Source organism: Schistocerca cancellata, chromosome 3, assembly GCF_023864275.1.
Source record: "Schistocerca cancellata isolate TAMUIC-IGC-003103 chromosome 3, iqSchCanc2.1, whole genome shotgun sequence".
In the NCBI taxonomy this organism is placed as follows: Eukaryota; Metazoa; Arthropoda; class Insecta; order Orthoptera; family Acrididae; genus Schistocerca; species Schistocerca cancellata.
Window position 1 is genome coordinate 285,077,173 of NC_064628.1, and position 18,746 is coordinate 285,095,918.

At 39.1% G+C, this 18,746-nt stretch overlaps 1 protein-coding gene across 1 annotated transcript in view; it reads right to left on the minus strand.

Moving 5' to 3' along the window:
- LOC126176273 (CREB-binding protein-like) overlaps positions 1–18,746 on the minus strand; it is a 172,806-nt gene that overhangs the window by 49,376 nt on the left and 104,684 nt on the right. Inside the window, exons 19-22 of the mRNA XM_049923422.1 lie at positions 18,517–18,674; positions 12,505–12,585; positions 2,279–2,413; positions 314–529 (exon numbers count right to left, since the gene is read on the minus strand). Of these exons, the coding sequence (XP_049779379.1) occupies positions 314–529; positions 2,279–2,413; positions 12,505–12,585; positions 18,517–18,674 (590 nt within the window). The remainder of the gene's footprint in view (positions 1–313; positions 530–2,278; positions 2,414–12,504; positions 12,586–18,516; positions 18,675–18,746) is intronic.

Below are 18,746 nucleotides of genomic sequence, written 5' to 3' on the forward strand. Positions count from 1 at the left end.
AGTTCTGCAGTATTACAGTTGATGTAGTTCGCTGGCTTATCATTTCCAATTTTTAGAATTGGAACAATACTTACATGCATGCAAGCAACATCATGAAACAATTTCTTGGATTTAAGCGAAAATGACGAGGTTATGAATGTTGCACTGCACATATGTATTATCTAAGAAAGAAATCTTTCAATTCAAAACCAATATTCACTTAAGAGTACACAGATGTGTGGAGTGATTAATGTATGTAGGCAATGAGTTAATATGTTGCAAAATAAAGAAGCTGTGTTCTCAACTATGAGAAATTCTGTTACTTCTAACATACCTGTTGCGCATTCCTGGTTTGACTTCGACAATTTTGTCAGAACTAGAAACCACTCTTATGAAGACTTCACCAGCTCCAGCTTCTTTCTTTTTCAGGTAGTTATTAACTCTTGTCTCAATATATGTACCCAATTTGGTAGCTGGTAATCTTTTTGCATTGAATTTATTCTCTTTCCTTTTCAGGCCTTTCTTTTTCAAACAATTGTCACAACAAAACCTAAAATGAAATAGAAACATTTTATTTGCCATTTTAACTTTAACTGTAATTTGAGCAATGGAAACTCCAGGTTGGAATATCAACAATACAAGGAAAAAGGTAGATTGCTGCTCACCATAAAAATGGCACAATGAGTTGCGGACAGACACAACAAGAAGATTGTTACACATTCAGTTTTCAGCCAAAGCCTTCTTCAGAAGCCACATTAAATCTCACAACCACCAACAGTACCTGCATCTGTATTTCAACAGCTGTCATCCCTTCCACACAAAAAACCAAAAAACTCCCATACAGCTTGGCTAGCATATCTGTAATGATAAGAACTCCCTTGCCCAGAATGTTGAGGGTCTTATCAAAGCCTTCACACTCACGCACTACCCCCCCCCCCCCCCCCCATCTGTTCCGCAAACAGACCTCCCGTACCATTTCCCCCCACACCATCAATCCTCCCACCACCCAAAGGACCAAGGAACCAGCCACAAAGGAGTGCCCCCTTTGTCATCCAATACCACCTCAGACTGGAACAACTGAGCTAAATCCTTCATTACGGGTTTTGATTATCTATTACCATGCTTTAATGAGGGACATCCAAGATACTTCCTAGGCCATCTAAATTCGTGTTCTGTGGCCCACCCAACCTCCACATCATCCTATTCATCCGTATACTACTCCCAATTCCAACCCCATGCCACTGGGATTATCTCTCTGTGGAAGACCCAGGTGCAAGACCTGTGCGATCCACCCACCCAGCACTTCCAATTCCAACGCCATCACTGGTATATCCCAACCCCAACAGAGGCCGGGCTGCCTGTGAAAGCAGCCACATCATATACCAGATCTGCTGCAATAATTGCGCAGCTTTTTATATTTATGTGACTACCAACCATTTGTCCATCGGGATGAAAAGCCATTGCCAAACTGTGGCCATGAGCATAGTACACCGCCCTGTGGCACAACATGCAGCTGAACGTAGGCTTGATTTAAATGGCTGCCTAACTACCCAAAACGTATAGATCCTTTCCTCCACCACCAGCTTTTCTCTGAACTGTGCAGATGGAAGTTATCCTTGCAACATATTCTACACTCCCGAAATTAGCCTGTCATCAACCTATAGTAAGCAGCTATACCCACACCTTCCACCCAATAGTTTTCATGCCCTCTGTCCTATCACCTCCTCCCTATTCACACCCGCTCAACCTGTGTGTGTGCCGCCCTTTCCCAATGCACCCACCCATCTTTCCCTTTCCCTCTTCCTCTCCTTTACAGTTCCCCATTCCCCTCCCCCTTCCTACCCCACAGCCTCCCGATGCTGCACCAGCTGACAGTCCTGTCATACCACCTCCTAGTCCCTGCACAATCTGCTGGACAGTGCTCTTCTCTCCCCCCAACCTGCTATCCATTCCCCTTTCCCATCCCCTCCAGACTGCTGCTTCCACTCTACATAACAGTTACATCTGGTCTGAGATGCCAGAGATGGCAGTCGTGTGCATGAGGTGTGCTTGCTTCTGTAAATCTGTGGTTTTATTTTCTGTAGAAGGCTTTGGCTGAAAGCTAATGTACAAGTGCCTTCATTGTGCCTCTCTGCAAATCAACGTGTCATCTTTACAATAAGTAGCACTCTGTTGTTTCCCTTATATTGTTTAACAGCAATCCTGTTAACAATTGAACACACTTTGAAAGTGACTACCTACTGCATGCAAAATTCTTTTTGAGAACAAGGAAGAGAAAAGCAAATACTAAATGTCTTACCCTTGTGGCCATATCTGGTCCAAATGAAGAACACATATCTGATGCAGCTTCCGTCCACAATCAGTACATTCTACAAAAGGTTCCAATTCAAGGTGATCGTTCTTCATCTCCTTGAACTGATCCTTTTTGATCACACTGTAAGCAAATATAAGAGAATTTTTCAAAGACAGCAAATGTTACATGTCCTTAATTTAATAACACAGATCACCTAGAATTTTTAAATTCCTATATCTATGACAAAACAATCTGATCAGCATCCATGTTAACTGAAGTACATGTATAATTACCAGCAAGAGATTTATGTTGGTATTAATCACATATTTAGTTTGTATTACAGAAATGAAGTCATTCCCTCAAACAACAATAAATCACATTTTATTTCTCATAATACTTTTTTCTTTCACGTGCCAAATTCATATAGGTTAAACACTTAAGGAAATTCACTGCAAATAATAAAAAAAACCCTATGTCACATAAAATTTTTCAGTGTGTTTATGACTACGAATCACTCACTTTAAGGAGAGTATCAGGTTGGTGGAAGACGAGAGATCTTCCAATAAATGTCTGAAGACTTTGTACGACTTCAGATAATATTCACTTACTTCAAGTTGCTTTCAATATTAGCTTTAAATTAAGTGTGCAAAGAGTTCCTTCACTGAACATATCAATAAATTTAAACCATTTAAAATTCAATTATAAATAAATAAACAAACAATTATTTGTCTGAAGTTTTCAGTCTGGTTTGTGTGGCTCTTGAAGACTCAATGCCTCTACTATTCAGTGCGTTCTTAATGCAGATACTAACCAAGACCACTCTTTGATTTATTTGTCAAATCAGCAATAAGTTGTTGATTATTGTTATCACAGCTGGAATCAGCTAAGAAGATTATATAAACACCTCTGTAGAGTTGGTATGTTGATCAGCCTCAACTCAAAACACTGTGACCACCTCTCTGGGCCTCTCCAATTCATGAATATCTGTGTAATGTATTCAAATCATCTGATAAAGACTTGGTAATAAGTTGAAACCGGTAATGATACCACTTAAGTGATGTGAGAATGAGATATCATATTTACACAACACAACGAAGGTTTTCCATTTACTTGAGAAATAACGGATGGAAGGTATTAGAGATGAATTGAAACTTAAACATCTTCAACATCTTCTCCCCAAATTCATCATTAGAAAAATACAAGGTTGTCTTACACTCACAGATTAGGTAACTGCTGCCGAGGCCAACCTTTCTAACATTGTGCAATAGATTAACAGAGATATTAATTAGATAATCTTACATTTACAGATGAGGACTGAGGACATGTGCCAATTTAATTTAAAGACTTCGAAAAGCTAGGTGGGGGTAACACCAGCTTGGCCAAGCACTAGGACAAATGTGGAGAGGGGGCTTGTGAATGAAAAGCAAATTTCATCGTGCTGCCAATCATGGGAATTTATACCACATACCTTGGCTTTTTATGAACATCTACCACATCTGAAGGACAGCTTGCCTGAATCCATTGCTATTTGGAACTGAATCGACTTTAAAAGTGGACAAACCGTCAACAACAGTACACATTCCCACAGGAAAAAACTAATGCTAATGAAAATATGTTCACACAGAATGTCTGAAACACAGTAGAACAAATGAAACATGAGAACTGCATTAAAGTTACTACTGCTCTCAGCACTACTGATTTCCGAGGATGGCTACAGTGTAACAATGACGATTCAGCTGCAGGAAGCCAGGAGGATAATGTATTGTTGTCATTCAGTCTGCTAACACTGTCACTGCTGTAGGAACTGTAAAGGGTGAAGCAACCGATAATAACTGCAAATTACAGCTACAGGTCTGTTTAAAAATGTGGATCAATGAGTTGGTGGTTCACACCGACAGTATGTCATATGACGCTAATTTTATGTTAATGCCTAGTTGTCATTAAGAGGTGCGAGGAGGGAGGGGGGGGGAGGGGACTGTGTAGCAGGAAGAAAATTTGGCGATACAGTTGTAAATTTTAGTTGGTGGTGCCAGTAAAAACAACAAATTAAAGAACGCCAGTTCTACACACCGAACTTCCAGGTGACTGAAGCAGGGAAGGTTTTCATAAAATGGAGCAGCAGATTATTCAATATGTGCAAGAAAAACAGAACGAAGGTTTTCCATTTACTTGAGAAATAACAAATGGAAGGTATTAGAGATGAATTGAAACTTAAACATCTTCAACATTTCGCGGCTCTGTCAGCAACTGTATAAATATTAATTTTAATTTTAATAATGAACAGCCTCAGTTGCACTGTTTACCTAGAACTTACCTAGGTTTCAGTCGGGATAACCCAACCTTCTTCAGAATAACAGTATCTACCGTTTGTCCATAGTGGACATCATCAAGCTAAAACCACGAATCCATAAATTATCATCAGACTGTAAAACTTATCTGGCAGTGCCTCGGCCCCACTTCGCGACCGCGATGCAGCAGCCACGAGTGCTGTACTGGAACTGACCGTAGCATCATGAGGCCTGCCTAGGCGGACACAATACCTTGTGCCTGTGCATAAACTGTATGACAATTACTTGTTGGGACAAGACGAGAACTTAACTCAACAGATGTGAACTTAACTTGCGTAGATACTGTTATTCTGAAGGAGGTTGGGTTATCCCGACTGAAACCTGGGTAAGTTCTAGGTAAACGGTGCAGCTGAGGCTGTTTATTATTAAAATTAAAACTGAAGTGAAACTCCCCAACTGGATACACCACAAAATTCAAAATGAGTAATGGCAGATGCATGGGGTTTACATTATGATGCAGAACAACTTTACCTCAGCGACTTCCTGCAGTGTCCGACAGAAAGCTACTTGTGTATCAGCGTCGTATAATCAATCTATAGACACAGCATGACTATTTGCTAGGCCATATGGGCGATGTCCATCAAATGCCTGTTATTCCAATATAGCATCAAATGTTACTGTCAATGTGTAGGATGTTAAAACATGTTCCTGTAAAAAATTGTGGCAATGAAAAGGCCAGAAAACAAGAAGGTTGTGTGCTCTAACAGGTGGAAGGTAGTTCCCATCACGTGATTCTTTGCAGGAAAATGATGCCTGCTGGACTTATCATTAGATGCCAAGGAAAGGGATGGATAAAAATGACCTAATACTAGATTGATTTAAGGTCATTTAGAACAGAATACCAGGCTCTTTGCATAACGGAAGGAAAATGCTGGTGCTGGATTCCTTCAGGGATCACCTCACCCAAGAGTTTAAAGATGTGATAGATAACAACACAGGCCTGGTAATAATTCCTGGTGGCATGATCTCACAACTTCAAGTAAAAGGATGTTGTTGTGGGCAGACTTTTTAAAAGGTTCACCTGTGGCAGCTTTACAGTGAACGGCTTCAAGGAGACGATGCCCTCACTCCAGGGGTAAAGTTAAGGAAAACCTCAATATCTACACTGAGCCAGTGACTCCTTACTGCAGAATGGCGGGTGCAGAAAGTCAAGTGAATCTATAAAGGGCTTTCAAAAAGAAACGAGCCAGATGCATAATTACAAAAACCAGTACCTGTATGTTAGAAGTATTGACCCTGGCTGTTAAGATACTTGTCCCATTGTGACACAAGGTAGTGAATGGCCGTCTCATAAAATTCCCGGGGCTGCGATGTTAACCAGTTCTACACATAGAAGCCGGACGTCGTCATCCAAGGTGAATCGTTTGCTCCTATGCTGACCTTCTTTGAGCAAGATGACCCCCTTCTGATTCACTTCCTGCAGCATGGGACAACAGTGAATGCCCAGCATTACTTGCAGCAAACCTTGACCACCCTTCGCCAAGCTGTCAAATCAAAACAACCAGGTAATCTCACCTGTGGGGTCATTCCGCTCCTTGACAATGAAAAGCCTCATGGCCAACACAGTCTAGGCACTCCCGCAGAAATTCAAATGGGATGTTCTCAGCTACCCTCCATACAGTTAGGTGCTCTCTCCCTGTGATTACACCATTTTTGGTCCCCTTAAAAACGCTCTGATGGGCAAACGATTCACCTCGGATGACGATGGTCAGCTGTATGTGCAGAACTGGCTAACATTGGAGACCCAGGAATTTTGAGACAGCCATTCACTGCCTTGTGTCACAGTGGGTCAAGTGTCAGGCAGGATCAATACTTCTACCATACAGGTACTGGTTTCTTTTTGAATGCCCCTTGTATTACAAAAAAATCAAACCATGCTGCAAATTCAAAGCTATGGATGGCTCAGAAGATGACATATTAACAGGAAGGAAGAAATGCCAATAAGCCTACACACAAAGATGTTAATACCAGTGATGACAATAATGCTAGAGGTGGTGGTGGTGGTGGTGGTGGTGGTGATGGACGATCACTAAACAGCTCAAGTTTCCGATAGGTATAATTTTAACTTTTTTAGGCATAACTTTATCCAAATTACAAACTGTTTTATTGATGTAGTCAAAATGTTAAAATTTTCTCAAAGAAGTTCTTAAAAAATGGGGGGAGCACCTTTAAAAAGGGGAGTCGTCTTAAAAAGTCGCGTAAATACAGTATTGAGTTTTAAAATGAATTTAATGGTTTTAAAGTTCTGTAGCATTTATTACATGACACTTGCAGTTACAAATATTATATCAAATGAAAGAGCAATTCAAATAGTTTTTCTTACAAGTGTTCAATTTGAGCAACATTTTTCACATGGCAAATGTCGAGTCAACAGGCAAGTTCTTCCCAAACCTTGATCAGTGTGTCTGGAGCAATTGTTGCAATTCCTTCATTTGATTCAACCTGTTTCTTTAGTCACTAGAACAGCTGTTAGCAGAGGCACATACACACAACCCTTTATAAACCCCCCAAAGGTAAAAAACCCATGGTGTCCGATCGGGAGAACGAGGAGACCATGCAAGGAAGCTCTGTCACCAGAGTCCTTGAAGCCAATACAGCAGTCATGCACAATGTCTTTTAACCAATTGTGTACCGCATTATGCCAGTGAGGTGCCACACCATCTTGCTGTCAGATAAAGGTTTCTGTGGTTCAGCTTCTTCCGACTGAGGAAGTTAAGCGCATCAACATAAGAAACACCAGTTACAGTTGCTTCACCATAAAAGAAAGGTTCATAAACTTTTTCACCTGGATGTGGCATAAAACTATTTTTTTTTTTTTTTGGGGGGGGGGGGGGGAGGTCTCATTGCAACACTGTAGCACCTTATGGGGATTTGGTGAACCCCTGGTGCACACATGCGTGTTCAAATTTCCACTTAGGTGATCTGTCGACGCATCATTGAAGACAACATGATCTACTACATCTTTGTTGTCATGCAGCAACATTTGGTTTCCAAAATTGGCACATAAACCACAGTCTGTAGGCTATAGAGCTTGCAACAGATACACAAACAATTTTTTTTTTTTTTTTTTGTAATGAAACAGACATTCTCAAGAACACAGCTTATTATTATGTCTATTAATAGTGAAGGCATATTTGGCACTAAGGCAGACTTATTTTCACATCATTTTGAGCACAAATGTGATGTTATATACATTCCTGAAACCCAAAGAAGCCACGTACAGAACCAACTAAAAGTTTATGTAATGGGAAAAGAAAAGTTCTATAATGGGACAGAAAATCTAGTGGGCAGTATGGAACTGCTTAGTCTTAACAGCAGATTACCCTGAAGAGGATGGCAGAGATACTAACTGTTCAACTTCAGCATACAAATCAACCAATGTTCTCTTCAAGTTTAAGAAGACAATCAAATGGACTTCGACAATTACACAATCCAAAGTCACCTTCATTATTCAACAGCAGAAGTCAGAATCTGGATTACTCACTGAGCAACCCTCAGTTTTGGAATGGTTCTTGGATTTGAAGTACATGTGTCTCATTGCTGTAAGTCAAAACTAGTAATATAGATGGACTGAAAATTTAGCTTTGAAAACTACACTTAGTCAAGTAGCGATATGCTTGAAGAAATGGGTCTGGCTGTCAAAAGGACAATGTGTGAAATCTTCAGCTACTCCTCCTCCTCCTCCTCCTCCTCCTACCTGTGTCTAGACCCTTGACAATGTTATGGCAACAGAAACTGAGGGCAACAAATAAATTGTTAAGGATTACTGTCTAAGTTAAATTCTTGCACAGCTGCAAAGATGGGGGATATGGATATTAGTGTCGGAGGTGTAAAGGAACAGCAGAAAATTGAACAAACTCCGATGGAAAAATTAAATCTCTATCAGATTCTATACTGCTTCTGTGGCTGAGTAAGCATCTCTTAACTATAGTATACTGTACCGCAGAATCATGGAACAAGAAACTAAGCCCAGTAGTTGGAAGAAATCACTGGTCACACCAACGTGCAAGAAGGGCAGCAGAAATGTTGTACAAAACTATCACCCAATATCATTGGCTTTAATTTGCTGTAGAATCTTAGAACATATTGTGAGCTAACACTTAATGAGCTATCCCAAACAGAACATCATCCTCCATGCCATACAGCATGGATTGAAAAAACATCTCTCCTTTGAAACCCAACTCACATTTTGCTCACTCCTGAAAGCCATGGCAATTAAATCTGTGCAGATTTCTTGGCTTCAGAAAAGTATTTTAGTCAATGCCACATGAGTATTTCTTAATGAAAGTGCAATCATATGGAATATCAAACAAAATGTATGCTTGGATTAAGAATTTCTTGCAAGGGATGATGCAGCATATTATCTTGGATGGAGAGTCATTAACTGATCAAGCAATTTAAGGTGTAGTACAGGAAGAATGTGCTAGAAACTTTGCTGCTCTTATTGTATATAAACGACTTGGAAGACAATATTAATAGTAATTTCTGCCTTTTATTAGCTAACACAATTATCTAATGTGAAGTATGATGGGCATTCATTCATTAAGTACTTCCCCTTCCCCCTTGATAATGCAAGGCTTCACACAAGTCTGTGCACCTGAGAGAAGCTCATGAAACTTCACTGGACTGTTATTCCTCATCTGACCTAAAGCCCAGATCTCGCACCTTCCGATTTCCATCTATTTGTCTGAGTGAAGGATGCACTCTATGCTGGAAACAGTACATTGATGATGAGGAGGTTACTGATGCAGCAAGATGTTGGCTCTGATGTCAACCAGTAGAGTGGTACCACGCGGGCATACAGACCTTCCTATTAAAGTGAGTAAGGTGGCGCAAGACTGTTGCACTGAACGGACATTATGTTGAAAAATAGGGTTTTGTAGACAGAAGAGTGGGGAATAATGTGGTGTATTGGAATCCTGAATAAAACCAACCACTTTCAGGAAAAAAATGTGTTGCATTAGTTACTGAACATCCTTTGTATTATCTGAAAAGGCTGCACAAACATTCAGTCAAATCTTAATGAGATTTAAAAGTACTGCAAAGACTGGTGCGTTCCTTTAAATGTTCAGAAATGGAAAATTTTGCACTTCACAGAACACAGAGTGCCATACGACTGCAATATCAATTGAGTCACAACTGGGAAATCCATCACCCCTTGCAAACACATGGGTGTAACAATTTGTAGGAAAATCAAATGAAATGATACCATAGGCTCAGTTGTAGATAAAGCGGTTGGTAGGTTTCAAACTTCAGCTCATTGGTGGGATAATGGGAAACTATTGCTTACAAAGCATTCATGCACAAGAGACATTGGACATGTACAAAGAAGAGCAGTACATATAGCCATAGGTTTGCTTGGCTCATGAGAGACGATCACATATATGCTGGAAACCTTACATGTCTGTTTCTTGAAGATGGACACCAAATATCCCGTGAAAGACTACCGACGGAATTTGAAGAAGCAATATTAAGTGAGGAATGTAAGACTCTTTAACCTCTCGTGTATCACTCCTGCAAGGATCGTGAAGACTAGATTAGTCTAATTACAGTAGCTGCGCTCAACAGACAAATGGAATGGGAAGAACCCCAACTAGTGCCACCATGGGAAGTACCCTTTGCCATGTAATTCAGTGATTTGCAGAATAATGATAAACATCTACACTAAATTTTGGCTGTGTTTTGCACTGCAGCCTACGCAGTCTATCTCATCCTCCTTCAGCATTTTGTTCCTTATGTTAACGACTTCTTAAAAACACAGCCTCCCTCACTAATGGCAGCTACTTATCGAGATAAACATTTCATTTGTCTGCTACAACAGAGGCTTGGCTTCATTTGTTGGAACTGTATGAGTACCACAGAACAATAGTGAGAATAAATGGCTTCTGACAGATTTAGATGACACAGCTAAATCTATTAACGCAATTGTGAAGTTCCTTCATTTGCTTCATTAAGAGGTTAAGCTGAAACTGCTACTGTATTAAAGTTTTTCTGGGTGCTGCCAATATGAACTTCTTTTCAGCTATCACATTTGACTTCAGTCATCTCACTGTCCAGTGAGGCTCAGGCTCTTATACATCATCACCATGGAGAGCCTTGGTACTGTTGTTGTCAATGGCATTTCCTGTAGGCAATAACAACAACTCTCCTCATTTTCCACTCCATGACAATTTCAGAGCAGCTACTTCAACAATTCAAGCTCCAAATGACAATTTCAGAGCAGCTACTTCAACAATTCAAGCTCCAATTGTGAAGCTTAAACACATTAATCCAGTTTTGAACTTTTTTAAGAGCCTAGTTGTATCTTACATGTTAATTACAAAGAACTTTAATTACAAAGAACTCGCCACTCCTTGTATGAGGGGTAGTCATTAGTTTCAATCATCACCTCTAAGAAATGAAGTCATGTAATTAACTGTTTGTTTACAGGTACATGCCTGCAGTTCTGGTGCATGCTGAAATCCCTATGCCACAGTACTTTAGCACACAACTAGAGGAGCAAAAACAAAATGGCACAGCCCACTGGTGAAGTGGGGTATACTGCAGTAATTCTGCTGCAACATTACACACTTTACGCACTGAGATGGAAGCAAACAGAAACACTGCACCATCATGTGACACATTGGTTAGGCAGTGTGGTTGCTTTTAGTGTCTCCAGATAATTCTGAATGATAAAGATCAAAATGGTACACTATCTCTCTCTGGGAAGAATCGGAAATCTCAAGAGAAGTTAAAGGCCTGTTGCTCGAACCAGAGCTTCATATTTGAGGAAATAGTGGAAAAAGCGAAAATTAATAATGGATCAGTTTTAAAAATATTGCACAAGATCTTGAAATGACAAAAGTCACTGCCTGCCAAACTGAGGCAGCAACAGAAATGTTGCAACTGTGTCAGGGCTAGTTCAGGTGACTTCTTTAGCAACCTTACCCCTATAGACTGCTGGGTGTCTTCTTACGATGCCGAAGTAGAGGAACAAAGTCAGCAGTGGATTAATGTTAAGATACAGGAACAGAGTCAGCAGTGGATTCAAGCTGAGGGACAGGAACACAAGTCAGCAGTGGATTTATTACCACAAAAAAGCGAAGACCAAACCCTCATCGGGCAAGGTGAAGCCTAGTGTTACTTGGGATTGCCGTAGTTTGGTGCTGACAGATTATGCTCATAAGGGGAAAACTGTCACCGGAACACAGTTCTGAAGTCTTCTGAAGTGGTTACAGAAGGCAGACAAGATTACGCACAACAAGAAGTTGCCAAAGAGAGATTTTTGCTCCATTCAGACACATCCTTTACAGAAAACAATCTCAAATGTTGTTTCTTTTGGAATACCCAATTAATGTCCCATATATCCCCCCCCCCCCCCCCCCCCCCCAGTATTCTCCTTATTCAGATGAAGAAACCATAGCTTGGCAGGTTTTCCAAGAAAGACAATGCCATTTTTGAGCTAGAACTTTTCCTGAACAGCCACAATGCAGATTTCAACTATCAAATTCTCAGCCAAATCATCCATCATTGGGAAAAATGTGTTGGATTGAATGGTGAATGTATGGAGAAGGAATAACACCATCACCAAATTTCATGGTCAAAGCTTAATTTTTTTAAAGGAATACTTACACTTTATGACCATCCTAATATAATTTATGACTATCTTAATATAATTGAGGCATTTAGCAGTTGATGGCACATAAAAGATAAGTGTGTCAATGTCCTAGTGCTGCAGTGCCAGCCCAAATTTTTTTAACTCCAAAGAAACTACTCTGAAAATTAGGTGACAGTTTCAATCTTCTTCATGTGCTGCTTTGTCACCCAATGCCTCAACTATAGTACATCTTTCCATTGGTGTATTTCACTGAAGACTTTCCAGAATCAAATATATTTAATACTCACGTTTGAGACTGGGTTGGATCATCGCCGAGGGTGACCGTGTCTCCAGGGATGTCGTTGAAGCACTTCTGACAAAAGGTGTATCTGTCAGAAAGAAGGCCACACGTCTTTATGCTGCTTGTCCAATATATGATAAACATTTCCCAGCAGGCAGCAAACAACAAGCAGGCAGAGGAAGATGCGGGGGGAAAAAGCAATGGAGGCACAATTAGCAGCAGGCAAGGGTTAGTTAAAAGCTATCCAAAAGCAATACTACGTGTAAGTGGAATAATGTAAAATTATAAAACCAGCTGGTATGATATTATAAAAGCTGATCATTGTAGGGCAGAAATGAGCAAAAGCAAATAATCTTAACTAGCTATACGTCAACCTTTAATGCTAACTAGGAATTCTAACTTTAATAAAAACAAGCAAATAATTCTCTTTTCACGCTTCAATACTGATTAACTGGATGTTCTCATTTTTATTTTTGTACAACTATATAGATAAAGTTAGACAGATAAGCTCGTATTACAGAATTCTCACTTTTAATGAGCATTTCATAGGTCTGAGGAACGAGGTGGCCAACTAATGTCACCAAACAGATCTAATAGCTTCCACTGACATTCTTGCTGTGTGAGCTGTGATCCCGTTGTGCTGAAACCAAACTCGCCTGATAGAATTGTGTTTTCATTTTCGTTCAGATAGGAAGAATTCAGTGATCATTTGTCTATGTAACGTTCCAAAGTTAAAGTTACAGTGTTTCCATTTTATTGTCTTGGAAAAAGTATGGACCACTAGCACCTGTACTGGTTACAACACACGAGTCACCTTGCGACTATGTAACTGTCTCTCACACATTAGTTTTAGATATCTATTAGCCCAATAATGACAGTTCTGCTGATTTACCATGCCATCCAAATGAAAATGAGCTCCATCACTCGTAAACAAAATAATGTTGTCATTTTAATCAAGCATGGCCTCCATTTCTCGAGCAAAATTCTGCCGCTGTACATAATCTCTAGGGTTCAACTCTTGCACCATGGCTATTTCGGAGGTGTGAAATCCTAGATTAATGTGCAAAATATACCTTACTGAACGATTACTGAGGCACAGTTCAGCAGAATGTCCCCTAGCAGATCATCCAGGACTACCGAGTATGGCTTGCAAACTCTTTTATGGCTTGCGAACTCTTAACATTTTCTGCAATGCATACTGAGTGAGGAGCCCCTGGCAGTTTTCCATTCATCACTGTTCCTCATAAATGAAACTATCCAGACCAAAGTAAAATGGTGATAGTAGTGGGAACACAATCATATCTCACAATACTGAAATGGTGGCAAAACTCATGCTGAACTGCAACGACAGACTCATTATTGTGCAAAAAACCCTGTATATCTGACATATTAATAAGGCCCAGAAAAGAAGAAAACTAATGATTTGGCAGAAGCTGATGATTAACCATGATGTCAATAACAGACTACTTTAAAAACCTTCTTTGTGTGGAATACTGAAATACACAGGTTACAGAAATGTAAGATTCTCGTGATCTGAAAAGTAAAAATATACGTCAGCTTTTGAAGTCCTCAAAGTGTTTGTTTTTAAAAAGGTTTCACGGAATGAGAGATGGTGACAATCCAGGAGGAGGAGATTAGTGTTTAACATCCCGTCGACAACGAGGTCATTAGAGACGGAGCACAAGCTCGAGTGAGGGAAGGATGGGGAAGGAAACCGGCCTTGCCCTTTCAAAAGAACCATCCCGGCATTTGCCTGAAGCGATTTAGGGAAATCACGGAAAACCTAAATCAGGATGGCCGGAGACGGGATTGAACCGTCGTCCTCCCGAATGCGAGTCCAGTGAGACAATTCAGTAAGTAGAAATGTTATGTGTGAGATGGTCCAAGAAATTGCCTCAAGATTGGTGTTAAGCACTTCAGTGAATCAAAGAGCTAGATCATTTTTTGTAAAAAAAAGTCATAACCAGTCCTGTCAAGATTTTAAGTTGAGAGAGAGAGGCTGTGGAAATGGAGAGTGTCTATTATTGGTGGTGGGGAAGGAAGAGAGGAAGCAGGAACGTTTTGCCTCAGCTGCTTCAAGGTTCTTAACCTGGGAATCTTTTGAATGGTGATGAAATTAGGTTGCTTTATAGTTTACACCCAGCAAAAATTTATGCTGTAAGGAGAGAAAAATGTCACGGTGACAAAACAGCAAAGAAAGACTTATGGCACTTGTGTGTCAACAGTGGTGGGATTGAAAAGTTGCCACCATTAATAATAGGCAAATTTAAAACTTCAAGATTTTAAGAATGTAAAGGCACTGCCCTGAGAAGATAGGTGCTATATGAAGAAAGTTTGGACTTATTACTGTCAAATGTTCTCCATATTCAAACTTAACATTCATGTGATCATTAATGTTGTCTTTCTCCCAGTTACCCAAAAAGCCACCAGCATTGTTCAGTCTTTAAAGAGTTAAAGATAAAGTTGCTGTTGCACAAAGGTCTATTTCATTCATTAAAGAAAAAAAATTTAAGAATAAAACTGTGCATTTTGCAGCTTTTGCACATACAGGGCAATTCAGCTGCCACTATCTATGGGTTTTCTGCAAACCGCAATACCTTAAAAAATCATGTATGTAATTTTCATATTCTCTCGCTTGCTATGTGCAAGCTATTAGTCCTCTAGGAAAAGTGAACAGGGCCTTTTTGTAGGAAATTTAACAGAGTTAAATTTTGTGTTGGGATATGTTTTCGCTGGAGGCCATGGTTTTTTAATTATTCAAGAAAAACGCTTTTGAAGGTCACTTTTGTATGTTTTTCTTAAATAATTTGGAAAGTATGGCCTCTAACAAAAATGCATCCCGCTACAAAATTTAATTACTTTAAATTTTCTACAAAAAGGTTGTTTCATTTTTTCTGTAAAAGTAAAAGTTTGCACATAGCAAAAGAGAGAACATGAAAATTTTGTGTGTGGTTTTTGTACACGTTGCGAGTAGGGGTAACTGAATCACTCTGTATCTGTTGTTGTTCCCTGGAATTTTGTGACACAGCTGGCAATAGTGAACTGTTTCATGAAGCCTGACTGTGGTGCAACATCAGTCGTTCCACAAAGGATGGAATGCTATAGGAGATGGTGTGTAAAGCTTGTCATTTCAGGACTTATTTCCCGTGCTATTGGCATCTCAAGTTTCACATACCAGATGGATATCACTGAACAATGTGATGCCATAGTGCATAAACAAGCTGAAGTAGGTTTCGATGGTGGTGGCAAAAGCAATGATAACGATGAAATGGAGGAGGAAGAGATACCAGCACCAAGTTTTGATGCAGTAATGTGGGAAATTGACACTTGGGAACTATCTTTTCTCTTTCAGTGTGGACAGTTCAATTCCTACACACACTAACTAGATGTAGTGTCAACTCTTGTATGTACACTGACTGGTGGGGGGGATATTCTCCACAGTTCTGAGACAGCAGAAGTCACTAAAAGCTGGAAACATTTTTGCTTTGTCACCTAACACGGACAGCCTAACAATTGACTAGGTAGCAAAAGACACCTCCAGCATCTCCAGCCGGAATGCCGTCATCAGTTGTGCCACAAATTCCTTCCCTCCCCAGTTCTGTTTAATGCCTCCTCGTTAGTTATGTGATGCACCTATCTAATCTTCAGCATTCTTCTGCAGCACCACACTTCAAAACCTTCTATTCTCTCCTCATCTTAGCTGTTTATCATTCATGCTTCACTTTCATACATGACTATATTCCGAACAAATACCTTCAGATAAAGACTTCATAATAAAGTCTATATTAGATGCTACCAAATTCCGCTTCTTCAGAAACCCTTTTCTTGTCATTGCCAGTGTACATTTTATAATTTTACATCCTTTTCTTGTCATTGCCAGTGTACATTTTATAATTTTACATCCTTTCTACTTCAGCCAGCACCTGTTATTTTGCTGGTCAAATAGCAAAACCTATCTCGTTTCCCAATCTAATTCCCTCAGCACCATCTGATTTAATCTGACTATATTCGATTATCCTTATCTTGTTTTTGTTGATATTCATCTTATATCCTCCTTTCAAGATGCTGTCCATTCGGTTCAACTACTTTTCCCAGTTCTTTGCTGTCTCTGACAGAATTACAATGTCATCGGCAAACGTCAAAGTTTGGAAAGGTCACGGCAACATCTACAGAATGTCATGATAATGTCTATGGAAAGCAATGCTCTCAAATATATGTCATTTTATGTAATTAGTCAATATCATCCATCATCATCAACTGCTACCCCAAACATTTTTCTTATTTTTGTTCTTCTCCCGACAAATAACCAGCTTTTACAATTTGAAGTCAGATATGTGTCTTGTCTACATTTTAGTGTCATACATATGTATGTAATGTGTGTCCAGCTCACTTTCTGACTTCTGTTACATTTGAATGTAGATATCCACACTTTCAAATATATTTTACTAGAAAATCAGAGAGGTACCAGTACACCAGGAGAAACTGAAACAAAATATAATTCTGGATTCTTGGTGAAATGCATGCTGTATCAATGTATAAACGATATGTAAAAATTACATTAGGCCAAATTAAAGGTCAGTACAATTAATAAAATTGCTTACTGTCACACTATTTACATTTACCTGTACATCATTTTTTACAGAACCTTGAAAATGGTAAAGTGCGTATTCACTGAACTTAATCAATTTTTCTTTCTTTCTACTATGAATTTCTTCACCTTACTAGTACAAATCTAATGCTATGACATAGTGGATGTCTACATCTACTGAAGAGTGCAGGGAAAGTGAATGAGCAGGTACCAAGCTTGGGGTGTGAGGAGGAAACTGTACAGGTGGCTCAAACTATACACATCAACACTGCAATGAAACTTTTTCCAACAATTATGTATTAAGGACTTAAACGGTCATGATTGAGAGGATTATTTACAATTTTTAATATTAACACACCTGTAGGCAATACTACACCCATACAGTTAGAACTTTCCTTTAAAATATCAACACCAATGAGGTTAAAGACATACACAGTTGAAGCATGCATGCAAACACACACACACACACACACACACACACACACACACACACACACACACACTACATGAAGCACCATAATTAAATCACTTTCCATCAAATAAATTTAAGAAATATATGCACACAAGATCCAAAAACTTCCTATAGTTATTATGGAAGCTACTTGAATCCTCATACAAAGACTACAAATAGAACTTCTCAATGCTGTCAAAAAACAGAGTAACTGTATCGCGTACAAATATAATAGTAGCTTCTTTAACTGCAATGGTGAATTCAACTCATTACAAACTGAAAAACAGTACATAGCATGCACACATACTTTAAACAGAATTAATGCCCCCTTAGTTACAACTGAGAGCTGAATTAAAAAACACACACTCTCAAGCCTATGAATAAAATCTTTTGTGTGTAGCTGGGGAATTAAAGGCTACAAAATAACATTATTAGTTGTTTCATAGCACAAATGCTTATATCTCTAACACAAACTGCCAACCCTTTTTCAATGGAGAAAGTTAAAACTGTGATATGTCACTATAAGTCAACCAATATTATTAATGGTTAGCAATAATCATGAATTAGAAAGCCACTTGTACAACAAAATCTGACTACTATAGTCACTACAATAATAAAGAACTCTCAGTTCCAAACAAATTAATTTAGAGGAGGACAGATATATCATTCCCAGTACTTGCACCCCCCCCCCTCCCCACCCAATCACTGTCCAGAGTAAAATCTCTGTTCTAATTAACAGTAAAAGCAGAGAAAACTGTTTAGAGTTTAACACTTTGAAAGGCGACAGTCCCATATGCATGAGCAGTTCAATAAAACTGTATTACATTTAATGAGTCTGAAACTGACATGACAGATCGTGTGCAAGTTAATATGTTCCAACTAAATACTGCTTATAAAAGAAAAAAATATTTTTATAGTGACTATGATGTTCTGCCAAACACAAATAAATTTTCAAATTTCTCTTATGTCTATACTCTTACCTGTTCTGATATGAATAGTATTTTGCATCTCTTGGTATAGTACACAATTGTTTGCCAAAACAGCAAAGCACTTGAGGATTGAAAGTATATTTATGACCGCAACAATAGCCCAATGCTTGCATGACAGGATCAATTTCTTGTTCAAATACTTCTGATAACTGCAAGAAGAAACACAAAACACATTACCTTCTGGAGTAACCAAAACTGCATTATTGATGTTTGATACATAC